General features: G+C 40.2%; 2 protein-coding genes across 3 annotated transcripts in view; one reads left to right on the top strand and one right to left on the bottom strand.

The window, feature by feature from the left end:
- The window catches only part of LOC103540040 (sterile alpha motif domain-containing protein 1), a 45,081-nt gene extending 42,710 nt beyond the window's left edge, over window positions 1–2,371 (bottom strand). The window contains exons 1-2 of the mRNA XM_070579462.1: window positions 2,360–2,371; window positions 1,616–2,304 (exon numbers count right to left, since the gene is read on the bottom strand). Of these exons, the coding sequence (XP_070435563.1) occupies window positions 1,616–2,304; window positions 2,360–2,371 (701 nt within the window). The remainder of the gene's footprint in view (window positions 1–1,615; window positions 2,305–2,359) is intronic.
- Window positions 1,638–24,671, top strand: part of GALNT3 (polypeptide N-acetylgalactosaminyltransferase 3) — a 44,188-nt gene continuing 21,154 nt past the window's right edge. The window contains exons 1-2 of one of the 2 annotated variants that reach the window (XM_070581514.1): window positions 1,638–1,924; window positions 23,437–24,060. In XM_070581514.1, the coding sequence (XP_070437615.1) occupies window positions 23,546–24,060 (515 nt within the window). In that variant the 5' untranslated portion in view covers window positions 1,638–1,924; window positions 23,437–23,545. Of the gene's footprint in view, window positions 1,925–22,787; window positions 22,898–23,436; window positions 24,061–24,671 lie in introns of those variants that run through there. The other variant, XM_070581515.1, reaches the window with a different exon arrangement.

Genomic DNA, 24,671 nt, shown 5'->3' with positions numbered 1-24,671 from the left:
CGCTCCTGCCTCTCTCAGGGATGGGTGGAACAAGACAAGAGATACAGACTTTTAGGTTATACATTTAGGCTTTCTCCCAAATTTCCCAAAGACTAACACTCCAAACTCCATTTAGAGGCAAACAGCAAAGAAAGTTGTAGAACCTCAAAAAACAAAAAAGAGAGAGAATTTGGATAGTTATCTTTTTCAGCCGTGGACCTAAGGACGAATATTATCAAGTTAGTACGGTAATATATAAGTAGCTCCTGAACTTTTTTGCGGAGAGAGAGAGCTTAAAAATTGCTTGTAGGTACTGATATTAAAACGTCACAAACATAAAGATTCCATGATGCTTTCAAAATAATCATATATACAAAACAGACAAACATCTAAAGTTTTAAATCCACTTCATCGGTGTGTTATAAAATAGTATTGTGGATGCTCAAACTAATGCCAAACTAGCTGAGTTCAAAGGTACACCTGTTGATACTGTACTAACCAGTATTTCCACACCTTAATTTTAGGTCACACATAACACTAACATACCAATAAATAGGAACCATAACAGTATGTGTCAAAAATGTAGGAGGAAGGCCACAGCTAAACTTTATAGAAAAATCTGCCACTATGCAATTAAGCACGCTACTAAAACAATTTCAGCTATTTCTCTATTTATATTCCTATGTACATTGAACGTAGAGCCAAATAAATGAATGAGTTCATAGGAGGGTATAAAGGTCATTTTAAGTCCTGGTTTCGGGTGTGTCGATGTTTGTCATAACAGCAGACAGAAGGATGAAACAGAAAGTTGTAAATACCATAAAAGAAAAAAATACTATTTAAAAAATTTTTCTTAAAAGCAACGGCGAAAAACACCATCTCCATAGAGTCTGCGTTCTCACCTTCCGAATAGACGTTGAGCTTGTAAGCAAACCCACAGCAGAAGCAAGCCCTCTCCGGGAAATCACAGTGTCTTTCCAAACAAGGACAGCGGGGTTCTATCTATTGTGTCTGCTTTCCCTCTCATTGGGGAACTGGTTTGCCTTCCGACAGCAACCCAGGAAGGGGTGGCGCGCCCCAAATTAGCAAGGCTCTGCCAAATACCAGAGGCTCTTCTTCGGAAGAGGGAGGCTCCTCCTTTGGACGTGGGGCGCCCCTACCAGAACGCGCGCTTACAGAAACGGAAACCACTAGCTGCGCTGAAGTGACTCAAGTGATGAAATCAAGACTACATGGGAAGGAAGCTCACCCAAGAGCTCACGAACCTAACTGGTGACAGAAGCTGCTGAACCCTGCTGGAGGAAACTACATGAGCCGACAGCTGCTGCGGTCATGAGGTGGTCCTCGGCGGCACTGGGCCCCCCAGTCCCCGGGCAGCGCTCCCCTTCATTTTGGCGAACCGTAGAGGAAGGGCAGTGTGGGAGGGAAATCTAGACCTTCTGGCTCCCCAAGGACCCAGACTGTGTGCTGGTTACACGGTGACCCCGGCCACCAGGTCAGAGAAGGACTCGTGAAATGTAGACTGGCCGAGGAACGCCTCGCGCGAACACCCGGCGGCGCCGACCGCGGAGAGAGCAGGCGCGGCGGCCGCGCCGGCCCGGACGGCGCCCCCGCCCGCGCGGTCCCCGGTCCTCACCTGGAGCGCTCAGGTAGGGCTTGGGCGGGGCAGGCGGCCGGCGCGCAGGCGCGGCTCGGGGGCCTCGCCCCTGCCGACGTCGCAGGCTGGAGCTCACCTGGGAGACTCTGAGAGGAAGCGGAGCCTCGCTTCGGCCTCTCCTGGCAACGCGGGAGGCCCAGGAGGCGGTGGCGGAGGAGGAGCTGGACTGAGCGGCAACTGTAGCGACAGCAACCGGAGCCGCCGCCGCCACCACCTGCACCTGGCGCTCGGCCACGTCCAGCGCCGCCCGGCCGCCACTTCCCGCCGTCCTGCCTGCCCACCCGCCAGGTAAGCCGGCGGCCGGCGCTCGGGCCGGGGCTGGGGCCGGCAGCCCCTGGGCGGCGTCGGAGGGGGTGGCAGGACGGATGCGGAGGTTCACGTGGTGGCGGGAGGGAGACGGTCTGGGGGCTGGTTAGATGGGCTCCAGAGCAGCGTTTCGGTTGCCCCGCAGGAGAAGCCGAAGGGGGCGCCCGAGGCCTGGGGATGGGGGTACCCCGGGGGTAGCCCTGTCGCCCGCGGTGGCCCCTGTCAGCCTCTGTAGGGAGGCTCCAGAAGGGCCAGACCCGGGCCGAAGTCCTGGTGCCCCCGAGCTTGTCCCTGGGAGGGTGGCAGAGTGGGGGGTCGGAGGGGGCTGGGCCGGGCGCGAGGCGGCCGCGCTTCCACTCGGGCTAACAGGTTGCCAGGCTCCTCCGGCCCGTGTGCCTAGGGGGCGCAGCCCGCGACGGGGGAGGGCATGGCTTTGGCAGGCAACTTTCCCAGGCGGACCCCAGACAGTCCCAGGCTGGAAGCTGCGGCTGCCCGAGCCGTTTCAATGGTTTCCGAGCGGTTTGGAAAGCGCTCTGTGGTCGGGACGCGGACAGCTCTCGCTCGCTCGCTCTCTGGTCTCTACACTTTTCCGGGGGCGCTTCCTAAGCCAGAGCTGCGCCCACTTTCTGGTTTAATCGAAAACAGTTATTTTTTTCGTGGCAGGAGGAAATCCAACTGCCACTCACCAACCGCACTCCATCTGGTTAAAGGACCTGTTGACTTAACGACCTGTGTATCGCGGCTATGGTTTGCCTGTGGCATATGACTCAAAGGTTCAAAAAAACTTAGTTTCAGGATCCTGCCACGTCTGAACCTGGGTGTGCCAGGCCCAAATTCCTTTCCTTGCCTAATTAGGCTTTTCTGAAGCCGAAGAATTGAGGATGAAACTGGTGCTTACCTTGGACTTTTATTTCTTTCTCTCTTCAAACTCATCAAACCCATGGAGTCATCAATTTTTCTGACTTTTAGAACGTTATTAAGCTAACAAAACTTGCTATAGAAGTTATACTACATAATGAAGACATTTAGACTCAAATTCTATTGTTGAAAAATCAGAAAGTTGCTACGTTTTAATTTGAGAATTTCTGATTGTGGGAAAATCTTTTGCTTCTGTTACCGTACAAATTTTTCTTTGAGTTTGTGGCTAAAATACGTAAGGTTAAAGTCATACCCTACGTTTAGATTTCTTTACATTTAACTTTTACTTTTACTCTCTGAGTTTAGCATACCTACTAGTTTAAACATACTGAGTGATTTATTTGTACCAACTGTCTTGCTTTTATATTGCTTTAACTAGCGTTTTTATATAGAAATTTCTAATACGTGGCAATTCCACTGACTAGATTTGTTTAGTTCTACTTTTGCTAATTTTTAAAAATACATTTTAAATTGCACCCTTAACATAAAATGCCTTAAGCAACACATGTAGTTTTTTTTTTTTTAAGTGCAGGTAAAGCTAAAAAATCAACCACAGCATAATAGGACATAATTATTAATGATATTTTCAATCAGTGCTTTCTGCTTTTCTCAAGAGTTTCACCTGCCCTCTTAATCTTGTCTCCGTACAGAGTAATAAAATGTGCTAAATACTATTTAAAAATTAAATGTAGGTGTTGCTCCCTGAGTTTAGAGTATTAATTAAATCTTCATTGATTATTGGGCCAAATGTTATTAGACACCTTTCCTCTAACTCTAGGGAGAAATGTAACGTGTTTACCTTAGAGTAACAGTGTGCCTCAGTTAAAATTTCCTGTAAAACAGGAAAAATAATGCTTCCCTTGACTAAGGTAATGAGGCCTACAAACAAATCAGGCATCTCCTCTAGCCCTAGCCTTCTCAGGCTCGCCTCCTCACTTTGGATATCGAGCCAACCCTTTCAGTTTGTGATAAACTGAAGCTGAGAGAGGTATTCTAACGTCTGTTCACCCGGCAAGTTAGTGCTAGACATGGCAATATTATTCCAGTGGCTTGACTCAAGGCTCATGTTATCTTTACTTTTCACCACCTACATTCTCACTTACCATAAGATGTTTATATTTTTGTCTTTGATAGAGTTTGCAAGGCCTTTGTAATCACAAAACAGTCAATTGTTCTTTGTCCAGCTCTGATTTACCCTTTTTTTCTTCTCGTCCAGTTGATGCTTGATCCAAGGGAGACTGAGCGAGGTCATCATTCTTTTCCTCTCATTGTGGATCGCATGTGTATTGAAGATGCCATGTGGATTGAGATTTTTTAATCCTTTCTTGGCATTTCAGAGCCACAGTTAATTTTTGGAGTCGATATGGACAACATAATTTAGTCTTCTGATATTTTATTGTACTGGCTTAAAATATATTTTATGAGGCGGGGACCCAGGGTCATCCCTCCATTTGCAACAGTCTAGATTTTTGGTTGGCAAGCATACTTCCATATCAGTGTTTTTAAACTTTATTTGGACTGCAATCCTCAGTAAGAAATGCATTCTATGCCTCAACGCAGTACATTCTAACGTGTGTGTGTGTAAATGAAACAAGTTTCACAAAATAATACTTAACCTTACAACCTGGGTGTTCTCCATTATTTTATTTAAAAAAATATTGGTCTCAATGCACTGGATTGATTTTATGACCACAAATGGGCTGGAACCTACAAAGAAAATAGCAGTATCCTATTGAATTTACATTTTTAAGGCTTTTTCTACCAGCTTACTCTTTCATACACATATACACACACACACGCACTCCCAAGAAAGAAAGTCAAACTACATTTTTTAATATATAAAGTTATATTGTAATCCTTATTAAACGTTTATTGGAGGGCTTGAGACTCTAGGACCTTGTGCTAGACTACATCTCTCACACATCGGGAAATGCATGGAACCTCATTGTACTTTATTGCATTTTAAACGAGTTCTCAGCATATTGTAGTATGTTTGGGGGCAGGAAAAACTGGAAAGGTTTTTCTGAGGGGATTTTGGTGGTAACAATTATCAAGTGAAAGTTTGAGAGAGAAAAATAATTCTATTTGGCTAAATTCTAAATTCTAAATTTTGTGGCTGAGTTATAATGCTGAGTAGAGTCTGAAAAAAATGATTAAATATAGGCCAGTTTATTATTTGGTTTGTCATCTGTTAATTTATGTTTTTTCCTTTTGATATGAAACAGATATGAGAGATGAATTGTAGGAGTCATACCCCCTTGCCCAAAAGAAGACTAGACTGGGAGATTGAGAGATTAGATTAGAACCCTAAATGACCTGTAGGGGTGTAGGCTTGGAAGCTCTGATTGGATGGTTGAACCTTCTATGGAAACTTTTAATTTTAACCTGCATTCCCATTCCTGGTAGAAGGATTTTTTCTCCAAAAAAAGAGGAATGTGTGTGTGTTTAATAGTTTGGAAATGATCAATGCCCAAGTCATCTTCAAACATACTCAGTTCTCTGGTCCATAAAGTGTAAAAATGCATCTGGTATGACGGATCTTTTATTGTTATAAAGTATGATTGAGAAGGAATTATTGTCAATTACCTAATTATGCATCTATTTAGTATCAAAATAATTAGTTTTATATAATTTGGGTAATTTTAACGCAATTAATGTACTGCCAATAGCAACATTGAATTCAGATCAATGCCCCTGATGGTAAGAGACCAAAGTGCATTAACTTAGGGCAAAGCAAAGACAAGTAGGATTCCGAATTCTAGGTCGTTAGTGACTATTGACAATTAGATGAATTCTCCTTGAGTTGTTCTCTGAGTTGGCCTCATATTTTTGGCACTAAATAGAGCGTATTTCCGTGAGTACACCTTTTCCCCATAATTGTTTCCGTTTCGGTGTCCAAACTAGTTTGCTCATCTATCCTATTGCCTGCTGGACATCTTTAAGATGTCATAATTACCTGAGATTATAGCTGTGTGAACCAAAACCTTCATGCCATCAAAACAAAACACAACAGAACCTATTTCACTTCCTGTATTCTATTTATAGGTATTAGTACATTTACCATTTCTTATCCACAATTCCAAAACCAAAAAATCTCTGAAAACCAAAATTTTGGGTTTTGGTAACTCATTTGTCAGAAAAACTTAATGCATTTCCTGCAAAACCTGAGTGAACTGTCAGGAAGCCATTTATCATCTATCCCACTTGGTGGGATGTGCCGTGCTGCAGAAATAGTTCTGTGTTTGATTACATGGTACTGTCCTATGCCCTGCTGGGGGTGCACTGTTACACTGGGTATGTAAACCATATCACCCTTCTAACATCCAAAATATCCTGAATTTTGAAAAACGTTTGGCTCTAGGGATTTTGGAGAATGGGTTATGGATCTGTACCACTATCCAAGTATCCAGATATCCAGAGGTCTCTTTTCACTCTCTTTTTCTTAGCCTCCGCAACTATCAGATTACTGAATCCCCTTAACATTTTCCACCTCCCCCTGCCCCACAAATTCCTCCCCAACCTCTGCTGCCCTAGTTCAGGGTCTCATCACCTCTTGACTGGGATACCACAGCTTTATATCTCAGCTGATGGTGTTATGCTTAAATCCATCATCAGCAGAACCCCGGAGGTGATGATTTCTTTAAAAATGTAGACTTGAACTTGTCTCTCATCTGCTTAAAATCTTTTAATCACTTTCCATAGCCCCCAGGATAGGACCTATGGCCCTTAAAATGGTCCCACAGGATCTGACCCTTGGTTGACTATGGATTCTTTGTAAACCAAAATTTTATATTCCAGCAACAGCTTTCATTGTTTTTTTTTTTTTCCCTATGTGCTTTTCTTTTGTTACTCTCACTGCCGAGGGTATCTTCCCTTTTGTCTTTACCTCTATAACTCTTACTGGTTCTTAAGACCCAGCTGAGGTCTTGCCTCTTTTACGAAACTGCATCCCCCACCCAAACCCCTGCACCTCCATATGTACCTGAGCTGGGTGAGGTGTCCTATGCATACTTGTATCCTGTGCTTTACTTAAGTGATAAAATATAGTCTGTTTTTGCACCTGTCTGTGTACACACAGACACCCCCCTACATCCACACACACCTTTTAGATTTTTTGCAAAGCATGTAAAATTTCTCTTTCCTCTGTGGTTATTGTGGAATAAAAATATTGGAGTAAAAGTGGCACAGGAAGGGGACAGGCATTGGGCAGGCAGCATATTTTGACTTTGTACGGGCGGCAACCACAGAAATGCGGAGTAGGAAACTTGTTTCACTTAATTAGTCTGTTTAATTTAAATTGCTATTTCCATCTCATTCCTTTGAATTCCATGTTATTTTTGTGCCTTTTGATTCTGTTCCAAGATCTGGGTTTTACCACTTAAAAGTGAAAAGTTAACTTCGTGATTGAAAGGTCTTGCAGCTTTTGTTTCTCAATATTCTACAGTTAAGTACATTGCTTATTGGTGAGGAGTTTAAGGGGGCAGCTTTTACTTAAAGAATATAATTAGACTAGACAAAAAAAAAAAGAGGGGGGCAAAAGATTGCTAGAAGTCTTCCTTCTCCAAGTTCTGTTAGTTTTACCTCTTAAATAAATATTTCTCAAATCCATCTACTTTTCTCCATTTCCTATCACTACCATCTCCTCTTTCCTGGACTTTTCCAATGGCCTTCCTATTTGTCTATCTGAATTCTTTCTGGCTTCTTTCTAGTTGGTTCTGCACACTGCACCCAGAGTGATCTTTTCAAAATGTTTGGTCTTGTTACCCCCTGCTTAGAGTGCTTCATTGCCTTAGGATGAGGCAGACTCCTTAATATGGCCCGAAGGCCTGGCATGCTTTAGCTCCTGCCCAGCGCCACCCCTCTCTCATCATTACTCTGCTTTAGCTCTGCTAGCCATTTTTTATTGCCACGCTCCTCTTGCCTCTAAGTCTTTGCTGGTGTCAGTCTCCCTGCCTGCAACCATCTTTCCTCCTCTTTTGGCCTATTTAGCTAAAACTCATCCTTCTGATTCCAATTTGAGCTCCCCCTTTTCATCACTTACTATAACTGGAATTTTTCACCAGTCTGCTTTATTTTCCTCCAACCTTGGGTTAAGGTGAAGACTGTAGCCTAAAGAAATAAAATCCTACTTAGTACCTGGGAGTATTAACTTTTGAAAACTTAAAGTTTCCTCACCAAGGGAGCAGACTTTAATATGTCATGCACATTTTAAAAACTAGATTTTAGTTAATGATACCTCTGTATTTTTATCAAGTAACAGTAGTTAATATTTATTGTTGTAATAGTGTTAGTACTTATTTACTAAGAATATTTTACTAAGAATATTGCCAAGAATAGTTTAAGGAATTTACATGAATTAATCATTTAATCTTCAAAGCAACTCTGTGAGGTGCATACTATTTTTCTCCCTCTTTTAGAGATAGGAAAACTAAGAGATTAAGTAATTTGCCTTTATTTACAAGGCTAGTGAAATGTCAGGGCCAAGATTCAAATCCAAGCAGTCTGATTCCAAATCCTGTACTTCCATCCTACTCATATGCAAATAAAATTAGATATGATTATTAAAAGGTTTACAACAGCAACAGCAGCAAAAATCCTGTCAGCTGTCATCTCCCTCAGTCCTGTGCCATTCACCTGTTTGAGATATTTCTTCCAGTGTTTACCTTTTGAGATAATAGGCTTGTACTGCTGCTTCTTAGTGTATCAATATTGGACATTATCTACTGTCTTCCTAGAATGGCAGATAAACATTTAGCTCTTTCACACACGTACCCTCTGCTCCCCCTTCCTCTACCTCCCAGTGTGATTCTTACATTCTTTTGTTTGCATTTTAGTATTTATTTATTATGATTATGTAAATACTGTTCACGACTTAGCCAACCAAGTGTATTATGAAAATGGTTCCTGCTTGTAGAATTTTTTTTAATCCTGGAGTTAACAATGAACTTTTTTTTTTTTAAATTGCTTAGTTTTTCCGCTTAGCAATTTCTATTTTGTTGTGCTCCAACATCTTCTCAGTAAGATTTTTCCACATAATCAAACCTATCAGATTTGTTGGTCTCTTCCTGGAGCCATCTGTCCTCTTGTTCCAGTTTGGATTATTGCTTTCTAAGCCTGTTCCATAGCAGTTGTTTGGGATTTTTCTTTGCTGACATTTCTGATGGAATTCGTATTTCTTAGATACTATGACTTTTGTTGTTTATTTATTCCCTCATTTTGATGGAACACATCCCAGTAGCTTCCTGAGAATTGATGAATGGAATTAAGAAATTTGAGATAATGCCTGTCAGAAAATTTTTATTCTACCTTCACGTTTTCTTTTCTGATTGTTACTTTTTTTAGTAGTTACTCTCTTCACATGATCAAAAATTTTAAAAACTAAGACAAGCTATATGCTAAGTCTTCCTTTCACTGTTGCCCTCTGACACCCGGTTTTCCTCTCTGAAGGCAACCAATGCTATCTGTTTTTATATAAAAGCATAATGTGTGTATTTTCCCTCTTCTTGAAATGGAAATCTTGCTCTCTTTTTTTCATTTAACTATACTGTGAAGATAACTTTATCAGCGTATAAAGTTGTTTCTTTGTTTTTAACTCACCCTAGTATTCCATCATATGACTCTATCGTAATTTATTTATCTAGTTCCCTATTGGTAGAGTTGTAGGTTGTTTCAGCCTTTTGATATTAAAACAGTGCTTTAATGTGCAAGGCACAAGTTGTCATTTCTCTGATGTGCCAGTATATCTGTGGTATAAATTTCTAGAAGTTATCCTCACACCTGATTGATATATTGATGGAGATTGGAATAGTGTGAGACCTTACAGTTTGGTAATTCTGGGTCAAATGGCATAAAGGTCAAAAAGAACACCTTGTTATAAATATTTGATGGCAGAGGGGGCCCTTCTGGAGAACAGTTAATAGTGCAGAGAGGGTTTCTAATGCAAATAACAGGGGTTTTTTTAGTCTTTTGACCATGGCCTTCATTTTTTCAGATATAACCCATCTTTTTGAACTGAATAAGACTTGTTTCTATTGTTACCTCAGAATCCTTCTTAAACTCTTTATACTCTATCATCACCTCCTTTAGAATGTTCTTGGCCTCTTGCCCATTATTTTAGCTCAGATCTACCCCTGCAGATAATCCAGAACAGAAAGCAACTCATTAGCTGGTGTTTTTCTACAAGTTAAGAACCCATCCTTAATACACTTCGCGATTTAACAACCTACCCATCCTTCACATTGATTCGTTTGCTGAGTTCAGCTAACTCTACCTCCTAAATCTCTTCTCAGGCCTCTACACCCCTTCTATTCATGTCTTGCCTGGATTACTCTTAATAGTGTTCTAATCACCTCCAGCCTCCTTTCTGCGCCCCCACCCCCCCAAAATTCATATTCAGCACAGCTTCAAGAATAATCATTCCAAATTTCAGTTCTGATTAGGTCATCACCGTGCTTAAAATCCTTCCTGGCTTCTCCCTTTTGCGTAAAGAATTAAGTACATATCCTACAGAATCAGGTACCCCACCCTTCCCTATGTGGAGCTTGGCATTCAGGATAAGTGTCATAGACCTCACTGTGTGATAATTGTCTACATATGATCCCTGAGGAAAATTACCCTACTTGAGGTCAACTGTTGAAAGAAGAATTAAAGGTTAGGCTGACACCAGTTTATTTCCAACTGAAACTTATGCCGTCATCCCTCAGTATCTGAGAGGGATTATTCCAGGACCGCTGTGGGTACCAAAATCCATGGATGCTCAAGCCCCTTATATAAAATGACGTCGTATTTGCATGTAACCTATGCACATCCTTCCGTATGCTTTAAATCATCTCTAGATTACTTATAATACCTAATACAATGTAAATGCCATGTAAATAGTTGTTATAACATTGTTTAGGGAATAATGGGAAGAAAAAAAAGTCTGTATATGTTCAGTACAGAATGCAACCATCATGGACCTTTCAATCTGCAATTGGTTGAATCTCTGGATACAGAACCCATGGATACAGAGGGCTAACTATATATTAAAAGGTTTTCCTCATACCTTAACCATGAGGAGTGGGTAATGCAGGAATTTCAGATGGTAGCTAGGTAAGTGGAGGGCTTCCTTGTTCCATTACCCATTCTGTATTTACCCTGTCCTCAGGCATTCTGTGAGTACACTGATGTTGGTAATAGTAGGAAGGGCAAATCCATATCCAGAATATTTATCTGTTATAAGGACACATCTCTGCTCCCTCAGTGATGGTAGAAGTCAAATACAATCAACCTACCATCCAGTGGCTGGCTGGTACCCCTACGTACTCAATGTTGATTTCCGCACATTAGAAACTCAGCAGTAGGGCTAGCCAGGTCAACTTTAGAAAAAGGAAGTCCATGTTGCTTAGCCTCAGTGTTTGTCGCTTGTCATAAATCCACAAGTCACCTCCTGCTCAGCAGAAGTGCTGGCAAAGATGTGCACATGGACTTAAACATAATCAAAACTAACAAACTACACAGTAGCAATTCACCATGAAATTTGATTCCACCAATAAACATAAGCAAAGATGACTTGCTGCCATTCCTTTGTTCCCTAACATTTTTACTAGCAGATGAGGGCCACTTAAGCAAATTTCTGCCCAAGCACTTAAGGGTGTATTATCAGGGCAAGTTTTGTTTTGTTTTGTTTTTTAGTTCAGTTAGGAAATCCAGATGATAATGTATGACACCGATCCTATATTAATTCACAATAGTGTACTTTTGTTAATCTACAACCTACATTAGGATTTGGAGATGTAATTTTTTATTTCCTTGCTTTGTGTAGTGAGCCTTAACTCTTTACTGCTTGCTTTAACTCAATAGCAAGCAAGTTTCATATATCAATTAGGCTTTGTGCCAATTAAATTCAACTGGAACCAGACCTTAAATCCCTGGAGCTGTAAAGGTTTATTGTCACAAATACAGAGACAAGAAGTGAAAAGAACCACTATCCTCTTATTTTATTAAATGTTACTATTACTTGCAGTTATGAAGTTCTGCTTTTTACTGCTTTAGAAGTGTGTTCATTGGAATTTTTAAATTAAGCTAACAACTAATGTTGACCTTAACCAAATAGACAGCCAGTTATTTCACTAGCAAAATAGGTTTATTTGGGATCAGCAAAGAACTGCAACTCAGAGTGTGCAACAATGGCAAGCCATGTGCAAGTCCCAAGCAGCAAGGAAAGGAGAAACTCTTTCATAGACAGGAGGAGGAAGTTGGGCCAGCTGTTGTAAACAAAGAACCCACTCGAAGAATTGAGAGTTGGAAGTATAGTGGCTTTTTATTGGCTGAGTTGTGACAGTCTCTCATTGGCTGAGCTCTTGCCAGTCAAGAAGAGGAAGTCTTTCTTTCCCCTGTTGGGCTCTATTATCCGCACAGGGCATGAGAGCTTCCACTTTTGGCCTCCCAACTCCATTTTAATGAGGTTTCTGTTTATTAATTTCTTATTTTATCCTTTTGATCAGGATCTTTCTCTGAAAATATTACTGATCAAGAATCAGGTTTTTCTGGTTTCAGAAACCTTTTGTCCTTCAGTGCCAGGAAGGACCCGTCCTGGATGTCGCGTCCCACATCGACCAGAACTTTTGAACAGTTTGAAAACCTATTGTGGCTACATTTGAGTAACAAGGAAGGGAGGAAGGGAGAACTCTCAGGCACTTTTTATCTAAAGTCCATATATTATCAAGGTCATAGGCACTGGAGATCATTTGAAGTATTATGTCATTATGAAAGTTTTGGCAGACAAAATTCTAGCAGACCTTGTTTGGACATCTTGGGAAAGCTGTCTCATGGAATGTCGTCTGCTTCAATTTGGGGAAATTTCTACTTTCAGGTCACCAGACTATGTGCAGGTCTAGCCAGAGTTTGGTCCTTTCTTTAGGTGTGTCACATGAATCCAAGAATCTCTTTCCTGGAGTTTGGTGGCGTGAGAGTGAGCAGTGTCTGATAGGTGAACTTGAAGATAGTCCTTCTGGAGGTGTCTTTTCCAACAGCTGAAATCTCCAGGTTGTGAAGCGTGATGCTCAAGTTCTCTGTCTCCTGAGAGCACTCTGTGAAAAGATTGCTTTACTAAAACATGGTTATTTTTAATAGAAGCAATTAGGCCTTTGCAGTGTTGGAGAATGTCTCCTTTTATCAGTTGTGGGTCAAGAGAGGCAGGAGCTGAGTGCGTTGAGCATCCTGTGACTGTTGTAAAGAGTGAGAGTTTAAGAGCTCCAAAGTGGGTGAATCTGAGATTTAGAAGAACCAATGACAATGCTTTTGGCCAAGGTAGTTGAAGGGTCTCTACAAGTTTTGCCAGTTGAGTCTTAATAATGCCATGAGTTCATTTGACTAAACCAGATGACTGAGGGTGGTTAATACAGTAAAAGTGTTATAAAACCAGCCAAACAGCAGACTTGTTGAAGTACCTGACTAGTAAAATGGGTTCTTTGATCACTGTGAAGCTTGAGACGAGTTCCTCAGGCAGGGATAATCCTTTCCAAGATGACTTTAGCCACAGAAGAAGCAGTAGCCTATCTACAAGAGAAGGCTTTAGTCCACTGAGAAAACATACAAACCATGACTAAAACATATTTTTATCCATGAGATGGAGAAAGTTGCATGAAATCCACTTGCCAGTCCTCGAATGGTCCATTAGGCAATTTTAAATGGGAGCGGTATGAACAGGCTTTGCTAGGTTGTATTTTGGACAAGTGGGACAAGTAAGGTAGGCCCTTTTTCTGGCCTTGTTAGTAATTCCCCACCAATATTGATTAGTGAATGCCCTTGTTTTGTCAGTGGGACAATGGTTTAATGCCTGTGCAGTGATCAGGAGTGGGAATTTTAGAGTCTCTGGTAAGACTGGGTTGTTATTTGGTCTGAACCAGAGCTTTCTTATTTTATCAAGCCAACAATTGTTGAATTTCCGATCCTGTTTTTCCTTTTCTGAGGCCAATTATTGGGCTTCTTTAGCCAGTTTTTCTAAGTTATCATTTGGGAAAATATCCCTTTGGACCATGACCGAGATTTGGCTGTTGTTGCTTCATTTAAGGGCTGTATTCCTTGTGGAAATGTTAGCAAGGTGATTTCCTTGAGTTTCCAGAGAGTCAAGTTTAGAATGCCCCAGGATCTTTATAATAGCTAAAGTGGCAGGTAAAAGCATAGCATCTAATAATTCTTGAATGTAGGAGTTATTTTTCATTTTATTTCCACTGGAAGTAAGGAAGCCACGTTGCTTCCACAACATTCCAAAATCATGAGCTACTCCAAAAGCCTATCTACTATCAGTATAAATATTGGCAGTTTTACCCTTGGCTAAAGTACAAGCCCATGTAAGAGCATATAATTCAGGCTGTTGGGCCAAAGTAGCCATAGGTAAAAGTGCTGCCTCAATGATATCACAGGGAGTTGTAATAGCATACCCAGCACAGGATTTGCCATTGTCACCTTTTATATAAGAACCGTCAGTGAACCCTGAGAAGTTAGCTGCAGATCATCACAAAGAGTTAAAAGGTGATCCCTCAGCATTAAGCAGCCATGAGGGACTTCATCAGTAATGGAGGGGAGAACAGCAGGGTTAAGGTTATTACAATGTAAAAGAGTTATGTGAGGAGCAGTTAACAGAAGGATTTCATAGGAGGAGAGGTGGCTGACTGAAAAACGTTGAGTGTGATGAGAATTCAGGAGGGCTTCTACAGCATGAGATATAAAAATGGTTACAGGGGATCCCACAATGATTTTCTTGGTGGCCCTAACAAAAACGGCAGTGGCAATAATGCTCTAAGGCAAGGGAGTATCCCTGTGCTGGAGGATCTAGTTGCTCCTTATAATACCCTATGAGTAGATGCTGTTCTCCATGTTTTTTTGGGTGAATACCCCAAGGGCATTCCCTTCCTTTTCATATTCAAAAAGGAAAAAGGGAATCTGATAATTGAGATGTCCAAGAGCAAGTGGTTCATCAAACTCTCCTTTAAGGCCTTAAAGGCTATGTCATCCTCTTCCCATAAAATTGGGTTGGAGTTGTTGTTCTTTAGTAAAACAAACAGAGGTTTGGCTGTAAGAGAAATTTAGAATCAGGTTTGGCAATAACCAACTGTATTGAGAAAATCTCACAGTTGATGCTTAGTTTTGGGTTTGGGGAAACTTAGGGCACCAGGAAGCCTATCTGACTCTAGGTGTAGCCCTTATTCTTGATATCAGATGCCCTAAATATTGAACCTGGTTTTGGGCAAAATGCAATTTTTCCTTGGTGACTTTATGTCCCTTTAAGACTAAAAGCTTTAGCAAGTGGATGCTGTCTTCCTGTGAAGAGGCTTGGGAAAGAGAGCAAAAAAAAAAAAGCAAATCTTCCACCTAGTGCAGCCAGGTCGAACCCTAGGGAACTTGATATCATCCAGATCAGCCTTCAGAATTTTTGAGAAATTAGAAGGGCTCTCAGTAAAATCCTGAGGCATTACTGTCCCAGCGAATTGTTTTCCTTCCCAGGTGAAAGCAAAAAGGTATTGACTGGCTTCACCAACTGGAATGCTAAAGAATGCACTACATAAATCAGTTACCCTAAAGAATTTGCTCCCAGTGGGAATGGACGTTAGTAGTGTATGAGGGTTAGGAACAACAGGGTGTGGAGGGATAACAGTGTTGTTTATTGCTCGGATGTCCTGGATAAACCTCCACCTTTGGCCCTTGGGTTTTCTTACAGATCAAATAGGAGTATTACAGAGACTAGTACTAGGGATAATGCGACCTTGAACCTTGTAATCTTCTATTATAGGCTTTATACCTTGAAGGGCTTCTTTACTTATAGGGTATTGATTAATTTGGGGGAGAAATTTTTGAGGGAGCTATTTGAATCTTGATAGGAAGTGAGCTGTGAATTTTACCAATATCAGTTGGTTTTGTCCATAAGGAGGTTTGGTAAGCTGATTCAATAGGGATAAATGATCCATATTTCTGGAATCAGCTCTAGAACCATCAGAGATGGAGCAAATAAAAGATGTCAAAGGGTCATTTAATTCAGCTGGTCGGCTGTTTTGATGGCTACTGTGAAATTCTAGAATTATTTCCCCCTTTTGGGAGAAAGAAATTCCAGCATGATACTTTTCTAAGTCTCAGCCTAATAGATGGATAAGAGTGGAGGAACTAAGGAGAAGAAGGGTGTTTATTTCTCAAAGGGCCTAAACTGAAAGGAATGGGTTCAGAGACAGCAACCTCTTGAGATTTATTAGAAATCCCCACTGTTTGAACTGTTTTAGTACTCCGAGGCACGGTCTACTTTATAGTAGTGGAGTTAAGCACCCAGAGTGTGGCTTCGTTGTCAATTAAGAAAGAAGAGATTACTCTGCAATCTGGAGAAATATTTCTCTGAGCCAATTAAGAGGGAGGTTTGGGAAGAGCCCTTGTAGCTCCTTAGAGCCCCGTCATTGAGAATTGGGAGGGCTTTGGAAAGGCTGATTAGAGGACTGAAGGTACTTGAAATGCTTAAATTCGTATCAATCTCTTTTCTAGTGTCCTGGCTCTTTGCAATAATTGCAGAAACTAGGAGGTTTTTGGTTCTGTTTAGGGGCTTTCGTTTACTAGAATTGACGATTAATAATTTTAGCAGTCTTTCTACATGAGATGACTCATATAGAGTGTGAGAGAGTTGGTTTGCCAGATTAACTAAATCTAGATGGACATAGTTTCCTGTTCCATCCTGGTCCTTTTTACTTTAAAGGAAAGGTCCCAGTTCAGCCCATTAATAAATTTCGAGTTAAAAACTACGCAGGTAAAAAACAAAACAAAACAAAAACTACCCAGGTGGAATCAACATTTGGAGGAAGACCAGAATTGTCTTTAAAAATAATCTGAAGTCAATTGTAATAGTCATGAACTGGTTAATCAGATTTTTGTGTGCAAGCCTGGATTTTGTTCCAATTAACAGGCTTTGGGAAAACGCTAGGAATTGCCCTATGAAGTTGCCTAGCAATTGCCTGAGCCCAGTCATACAACAGGTCAGCGAGTAGGTCTCCCAGTTATAATCCTAGGTACCTTTCATTATTTTCCCAATTAGCAGTTTTCATTCAATGCTGGGCCTGGCCTTCACTGACAAGCTGAAATAAGTCAGAGAAACCCAGGTTTGATACGTTTGAATGGCTATATTACATTACTCAGCAAATCTCTGAGCATCTTCTGTTACTTTGGGAAAATCTTTGACTGTGGGTCACAGTTCAGCTTTAGTCCAGGAAGTACAGGAAATTAAGGATTTAGCCTTTGGATCCTCAGGGACAGGTTCTGATGGGTTCAGAGGAAGAGGGGAGTGGGGAAAGGTTCAGGGAAAAGGGGATGTTCGGCAAGAGAGTTAGTATGGGGCGTCTGAGGGTGTAGGTGAGGTGCAGGTGGTATAGAGAGGAGGGAGGAAGATGGTCCTGGAGGAGAGGAAGTTGAGGCTTCACAAGCCATTTTATCTTTCTCTAATCGTTTGTTCACTTCAATTCATCTTAAAACCTTATTTTGCAAAAAGGCAGTTTTAGACTCCTGGTAACATTTGGAAGCCTCAAAATACCAATTGAACTAAGCCTTCCATTCAGTTTTGGAAATTTCACAGTTATGGTTGTCCAATTTGGTTTTAAGAAAAGTATAGGGAGTCCATAAGTTCCCCACAATGGCCATGGGTGTTCTAAATTACTTTTGGTTAAATTGGTCTGTTTAGTTAGAAATATGCCTGAGGAAATCCTGAAGCTTTTAAACATAAAATTGGCCAGGGTTCCTGTAGGAGAGGCACCCTTGAAATATTTAGATAATTGGGATCCTGTTTTGTAGAGGTTTTTCTCTAAAGCAAAGGAATAATTCTCAAACAGTTTGGAAGCCAAATACAAGGCAGTTCCAGTAGAAGCAGTCCAGTTTCCGTAAGATGAACCAAAGATTGAATTAACACAGTTCCAAAGGGAATCAAATTGAAGGTTGATCAGTGCAGTTCCACTGGGACAGCCTGCTCCTAAGGGAATCAGGCTGAAGTGCCAGCTCAGTTCCAAGTTCCTAAGGAACTGGACCGAAGTCTTAATACGGTTCTGGTAGACACAGCCTGATTTCAGAAGAATCAGGCTGAAGTGCCAAGAGTACTCACAAAGGAGTCCTTAAGTAGAGAAGGACAAAGCTTTAAAATAGATCTCAGGGGCTGGCCCTGTGGCCGAGTGGTTAAGTTCGCGCGCTCCGCTGCAGGCGACCCAGTGTTTCATTGGTTCACATCCTGGGCGCGGACATGGCACTGCTCATCAAGCCACGCTGAGGCAGCGTCCCAAATGCCACAAGTAGAAGGACCCACAAAGAAGAATATACAACTATGTGCCGGGGGACTTTGGGGAGAAAAAGGAAAAAAATAAAATCTTTAAAATACATCTCAAATAAAGCCTAGAGAGCCTCAAATGCAAAGAGGGTGGAAGCTCGGATCCAGGAGAGAAGACCTACCCTCAAACTCCTGGGTCGGCAAGAAATGCAGCGAGCCCAATGGGCTCTGTTGTGGGTACCACATCTGTTTGCTCACCAGCCTTGGAGTCATTGGGGGTCTTCTCTGGATCCTCGTACAGGCCACAAAAATGTTGACCTTAAACAAATAACCAGTTATTTATTCAGCAAAAATAGTTTTATTCGGGATCAGCAAAGAATTATAATTCGGAGTCTGCAACAGTGGCAAGCCATGTGCAAGACGGAAGCAGCAAGGGGAGGAGAAGCTCTTTTATAGAGGGGAAGAAGTCTGGGAGGGCTACTGTAAACAAAGCATTCACTGGAGGAATTGGGAGTTCGAAGTATGGTGGCTTTCCATTGGCTGAGTTGTGACAATCTCTCATTGACGGAGCTTCTTCCTGTTGGGCTCTGCTATCTAGGTAGGGCATGAGAACCCCTTTTGGCCTCCTGCCTCCATTTTAATGAGGTTTCTGTTTATTAATTTCCACATTAACATTCTTGGACTATGTGCTTTTTCACCTGGAGGGGCAACCATCAGTATAAAGATGCATCTTATCTTGATATTTTTCCATCTTAATTTGCATTTAAACAACATCCCCAGGTGATTCATTGTCACATTAAACTTTTAGAAGCCGTAGTCTAGATAACTGGAAGCCACAGTTTTGTAGTTAGATTATTTTTGTGAGATTTCAGTTCTTTCTGTTCAGATGGAAGTATATTTTAACACTTGAGAATAATCCATTGATTTTTAACCCAGTCTCACAGACTGTTAGAATTGTGCATATTGTTTTAGCCTTTCAAAGTATCACTGTGGATATTTTTATTTATTGTTAATGCCTTTTGTGATGTCTTCATATATGCTAGGATATAGATTAATATTTCTTAGGATGAGAAGATCTCTGAATTTTAATTTTTTTCTAACTTTAGAAATTATAGGCATTTAGAATTTAGAAGCCCTCTAAATTTCAGTTAATTATTTTTCTAGTGTTTTTTTTTTTAAAGATTTTATTTTTCCTTTTTCTCCCCAAAGCCCCCTGGTACATAGTTGTATATTTTTAGTTTTGGGTCCTTCTAGTTATAGCATGTGGGATTCTGCCTCAGCATGGCTTGATGAACAGTGCCATGTCTGTGCCCAGGATTCAAACCGGCAAAACCCTGGGCTGCCAAAGCAGAGCGTATGAACTTAACCACTCGGCTGTGGGGCCGGCCCCTTTTTTGTAGTTTTAAAAAACTGTTTCAGAGGCCAGCCCCATGGCCAAGTGGTTAAGTACGCATGCTTGCTGTGTGTTCCACTTTGGTGGCCCGAGGGTTTGCTGGTTCAGATCCTGGGCGTCGACCTGGCATCACTCATCAAGCCATGCTGAGGTGGCGTCCCACATAGAAGAACTAGAAGAACCTACAACTAGGATATATAACTATGTACAGGGGGCTTTGGGGAGGAAAAAGAAAAGAGGAAGATTGGCAACAGATTTAGCTCAGGGCCAATCTTCCTCACCAAAAAACAAAAACAAAACTGTTTCATAGTATTCCCCTCTCTTCTTCTGTGAATGTGATCTTTTATAATTAGCAAATAAACATTTTGGACAGGTGTGTTTAAAGGTTTTAGAACGATTTCAAGAAGAATGAACTCTTTGTCTGCTAATCATTTCTAATGTGCAAATATAATTTATCATATCCTGAGTTTGTTGTTATGTTGATTTTTTTTTTCCAATTCTCAAATTTATGAATCCAATTGGAGGTTGATTCTGGGAGAGATTTATTTTGTTTCATGGGCTGTTTCCACATAGGTCTTCAAATTTGGCAAGTGGCATGGTCTAGGAACATGGCATTATTCCCAGGAATAGAAATTGAGTCCTGGTTTTATTTTATTCATTCATTTATTGTGTGTCTTTTGGATTGTTTTATTGTTCAGAGTCTCAGTTTTTCATTTTTGTGATGGGAATAAAATATTTTAAAAATGATTTTACAGCATCATAATTTGAAGTAAAACCTCAGTGCCTCATTTATATCAGCATGAATCCCTGAACCATTTTAGGAAACTTTGGGTCATTCTTGCTTTGGATTTTATCTTCTTTCTCTATGTCAAAGTAACATTTTCTCAATTTTTATCAAGAATCTCTTTTGAAAAACCTGTCTTTGGAGTACTAGAAATTAATAATTGTGGTTGCCTTTGGATAGATGCAGTCCTTTCCTTATCGGGTGCTAATTTTGATTTTCCCAAAGTCTTGTGACCTAGACCAGAGATTCTTAACCTTTGCTGCCCTTTAGAATTATTTAGAGAGTTTAAAATAACAACAAAAGCAAGGCCTAGGCCCTGCCCCTAGAACAATTAAACTCTAGAGCTGGGGCCTAAGGCACTGCATTTTTAAAGAGTTTTCCACTAATGTGTATCCAGAGTGGAGAACCTCTGATGGAGATGCTTAATGATGAGTGTAATTTATCGTTAATGGAAGCCTGATATTGCACATTAGAGCAAAGAACAGAAAAGTCATATAAAATCCCTGGGGGATCTATGTTGGACTCTTCAAGTGATCAACAATCAATAAAATAAGACTATTATTCCGTTCAGAAGTAATCTGAAAAGAGCAAAGCATTCCCATCCTACTTTAGTAGACTCTGCTCCTAAAAGGTGTCAATCTTCTATTGTCAGGATCTTCAATCTCTTTCTCAATCTTTATTTCCGAAATTACGCTCTGAAAACAGTTTTGATTTTGTTTTGTTTTTAACTCATTTGTTCAGAAAACCTCACTTGAGGTGATATAAGTCTATTTGTAGTTTTTTCCTTATCTCCTTACATTTAGGATATCAATTCTTGACTCTTAATAACCTTATATCAGATAACTTCCTTTAAAAGTTCAGGATTTTACATCAGACCTGAGTTTGAACACAGTTGAGGAAATGCTGCTCTTCCCCTTAAGCTGAATGACCTTGGCCAAACTGCTTAATCTATTTGACTCTTAGTGTTTATCAGCAAAATGGGAATAACATAAACTTTACAAGATCGTTGGAAGACTAGAAGAGAATTTAGTAAGTGTTAAAGTATCAGGGATCTAATGGACATTTAACAAAAATTATTGGTACTGAACCTCTTAATCTCAAGTTTGTGTGCCTGATGCACAATAAGCTAATCACTGAGACACCAGTCCTTGGAAATGGAGAAAGGCTTATTTGGATTGGCCAAAATAAGAAGGCAGGAGGATAGGTTCTCTCAAATCTGCCTTCCCAAAAGAAGAAAGCAGGGGGTCTTTATAGAGCTGAGGGCGTTGGGAGGAGAAGTTTTGGAGAAACAAAGGGAAAATATGTGTTTCTTTCACTCCAGATAAGGCCTTGGACAATCAGACTTCTGCCATTTCCTACCTGTATCTTCTACTTCTGCTGTACTCAAGGATTGGCCATGTCTTTTCTTGCTTTTATGCCTTTGCGTCTGCCATTCCCTCTCTCTCCTCTCTTGTCTACCTGCTTAAAAATTGCTTGTTTTTAAAGATTCTACTCAATGATGGTGTCATCTCTGGAAAATTTTCCCTAACATTTCTCCTTCCCTTCCATGTGACTTTCATAGTCTCCCATCATAGCACATACCACACTGCTTTGTGGTTGCCTGTTGATGTGCCGTATTTCATACTAGTCTCTGCTTCTTGAAGGTAAGAGGTATCTTTAAACTTGTAGCCATAGCCTAGCACAACATTTGATGCATAAGAAGTTGCACAACCACAATTTTATGATTCTGAAACTCTCTGTATTATGTCTTCAAACAATGTAAAAAGCTTAAAAGGTCATTTTAGTCCTTATATGAGGCTCTTCAGGCAACCAAAGCTCAGAAATAATTGGAATCTCATTTTTATGGGCAAAATACATCATAACTGAGGTATCTTTTGGAGCCAAAGTATCTATTCCGAACCACAAAAAATATAGAGCAGTCCAATTAGAAACAGTATATAGAAGTAAGTGTTCAAGTTCTGTCTGTTTTGTTTATTCAGCTTAAAATTTCCTGCTAAGGGCCAGAGAATCCATCTTAGAACTTGGTTTTCCTCTTTTAAATTTAGTGATAACTTTGGAAGAGAAGCTGAATAAAGTGTCAAATTAGTTTCACTTCTATAAATAACACTTTCCTTAAAATATGTTTAGGATTTAGGGAGGACAGGCATTTTCCTTACCCCTTTGCCCTTGCAAATTACTTGACTGATTTTACCACTGTAGTGGTGCCTGAGTATGTAATTGTGTACTGAAACCCTTTCACATTACATTTGTTTAAGCATCATGAAGAAAATTGACCTTCTCCATGATTCAGGCTGTCATCAGTGTCCTCTTTTTTTTGTTGTTCCTAGTGGCCCATATTAGGGCATAGTAAACATGTTGCTCTGTTCTTAGGATGAACTGCCAGCAGTACTTTATCAAGCCAAATGCTGCTTCTATAGCTCAGTGATCTCTGTTACCTCTTTAGAGACACTTCGAGTTAAGCTTATTACCATTTTCTTTTTGCTATTAGATTTTTGTATTGCTGTGAGCTATTGAAAATACCTGTTATATAACAACGCATTAGAGGCTCTTAATTTCCTAGTCTTTATTGGTTCTGTCATGATTTACAAGTACTATCAGGTAAGCAGATTTGGGGAATGCCAGTTTACTTGTTGGTGAAGCTGCTTTATAATCTTAACTGGTTTAGTTGGAGTGAAAGTTCATAGGTTGAGAGCAAACTTCATAAAATAAAAGGTACTATGCCTGACAGTACCTGTCAGTATACCTTTGCTTTCTTATAGATTCCCCCTTTCTTTATAATTAGTTTAATGAAGTCCTTGGGCTCCTTGGTTATGAAGTTATCTTTTTTTAACTCAAAATATATTTATAAAAATAAGGTGTGCATATCATGTAGTAGATATTAGCTAGAGTTAACAAAGAATGTATTTTTTACTGGAGAGAAGTCTCTAATATTTTATAGCCCCAGTAGATTGTAGTTAGTTATGGCAACTGTGTTCTTCCAAAAGTGCAATTTTCTTGAGGGCAAGATATCTGTATTCTTGTTAACCATGAGAGTACATTGTTTAGAGCTTATGTTCAGTTGTTGGCTGAATGAATGAATTGAACCACGCCTATAGGAATGAATAGCTACTAATGTCATCTATCATTTCTGTTTATAGGTATTACAATTTAAGGAAAACTTCTTGCCAGCAAATCTATGATAAAAAATATAAGTAACAGAGGAAACTATAACTGTTATTTGCCAAGTGACAAGCTTTTAGTGTCAGAATGGCTCACCTAAAGCGACTAGTAAAATTACATCTTAAAAGACATTACCATAAAAAGTTCTGGAAGCTTGGTGCAGTAATTTTTTTCTTTATAATATTTTTGATTTTAATGCAAAGAGAAGTAAGTGTGCAATATTCCAAAGAGGAATCAAAGTTGGAAAGAAGCATGAAAAACAAAAACAAGATGTTTGATTTAATGCTAGAAGCTGTAAACAATATTAAAGATGCGATGCCAAAAATGCAAATAAGAGCACCTGTCAGGCAAAACATTGATGCTGGTGAGAGACCCTGTTTGCAAGGATATTATACAGCCGCAGAGTTGAAACCCGTTCTTGACCGCCCACCTCAGGATTCTAAAGCACCTGGTGCTTCTGGTAAAGCATTCAAGACAACCAATTTAAGTATTGAAGAGCAGAAGGAAAAAGAGCGTGGCGAAGCAAAACACTGTTTTAATGCTTTTGCAAGTGACAGGATTTCTTTACACCGAGATCTTGGACCAGACACTCGACCTCCTGAGTATGTTGAAGGACATTCACTGTTTACTGTTTATCATCAGACTTCTCAGGGGTGGGGCATTCGCTAGGGTAGTTGCTTGTTCTTTAGCCACTCTGAGGCAAAAAATCAGCAAATGCCATTTATTTAGTCTGTTTTAATTATTTTTTGCTTATGATTATTGAGGCTAGTTATCCATATCTATGTTTGGTGAGGCATTACACACATGAAAATTTATTATCATAGAAATTAGAAAACTGAAGTCTAGATCTGACCTATAGAACCACAAGGAAATCCTTTGTTCTTAAACACTTTAGTTTTTCATCTATTAAGGTAGAAATATAGGGCAGTTTTAATGGGAAATGTGGGAGGTGAAGGAGTTCTGTTCCTCTCTGTATTGCTATAGAATAGAAGTGTTTTAAAATGTGCCAAGTTTTGGAGCTTTTAGGAACAGTATTTTTGTTGAATAAAAAAATTTGTTGAATAAATTCTCGTATTTATAGAATTGTCTCCCTTTAGCTTCTGAGAGGTCAACATTGCTTTTTATTGTCACTTTGTTTGCATGTTTATCTCAAGTATACAGTATTTTGATTGAGATTTCCCACCAAATTCTGCTGTGCTGTCTCTTTGTCCTC

The sequence above is a fragment of the Equus przewalskii genome, chromosome 17 (genome assembly GCF_037783145.1).
Source record: "Equus przewalskii isolate Varuska chromosome 17, EquPr2, whole genome shotgun sequence".
NCBI classification, from domain to species: domain Eukaryota; kingdom Metazoa; phylum Chordata; class Mammalia; order Perissodactyla; family Equidae; genus Equus; species Equus przewalskii.
The sequence above is the reverse complement of the archived record's forward strand: the minus strand, read 5'-3'. Positions and strand labels throughout refer to the sequence as shown.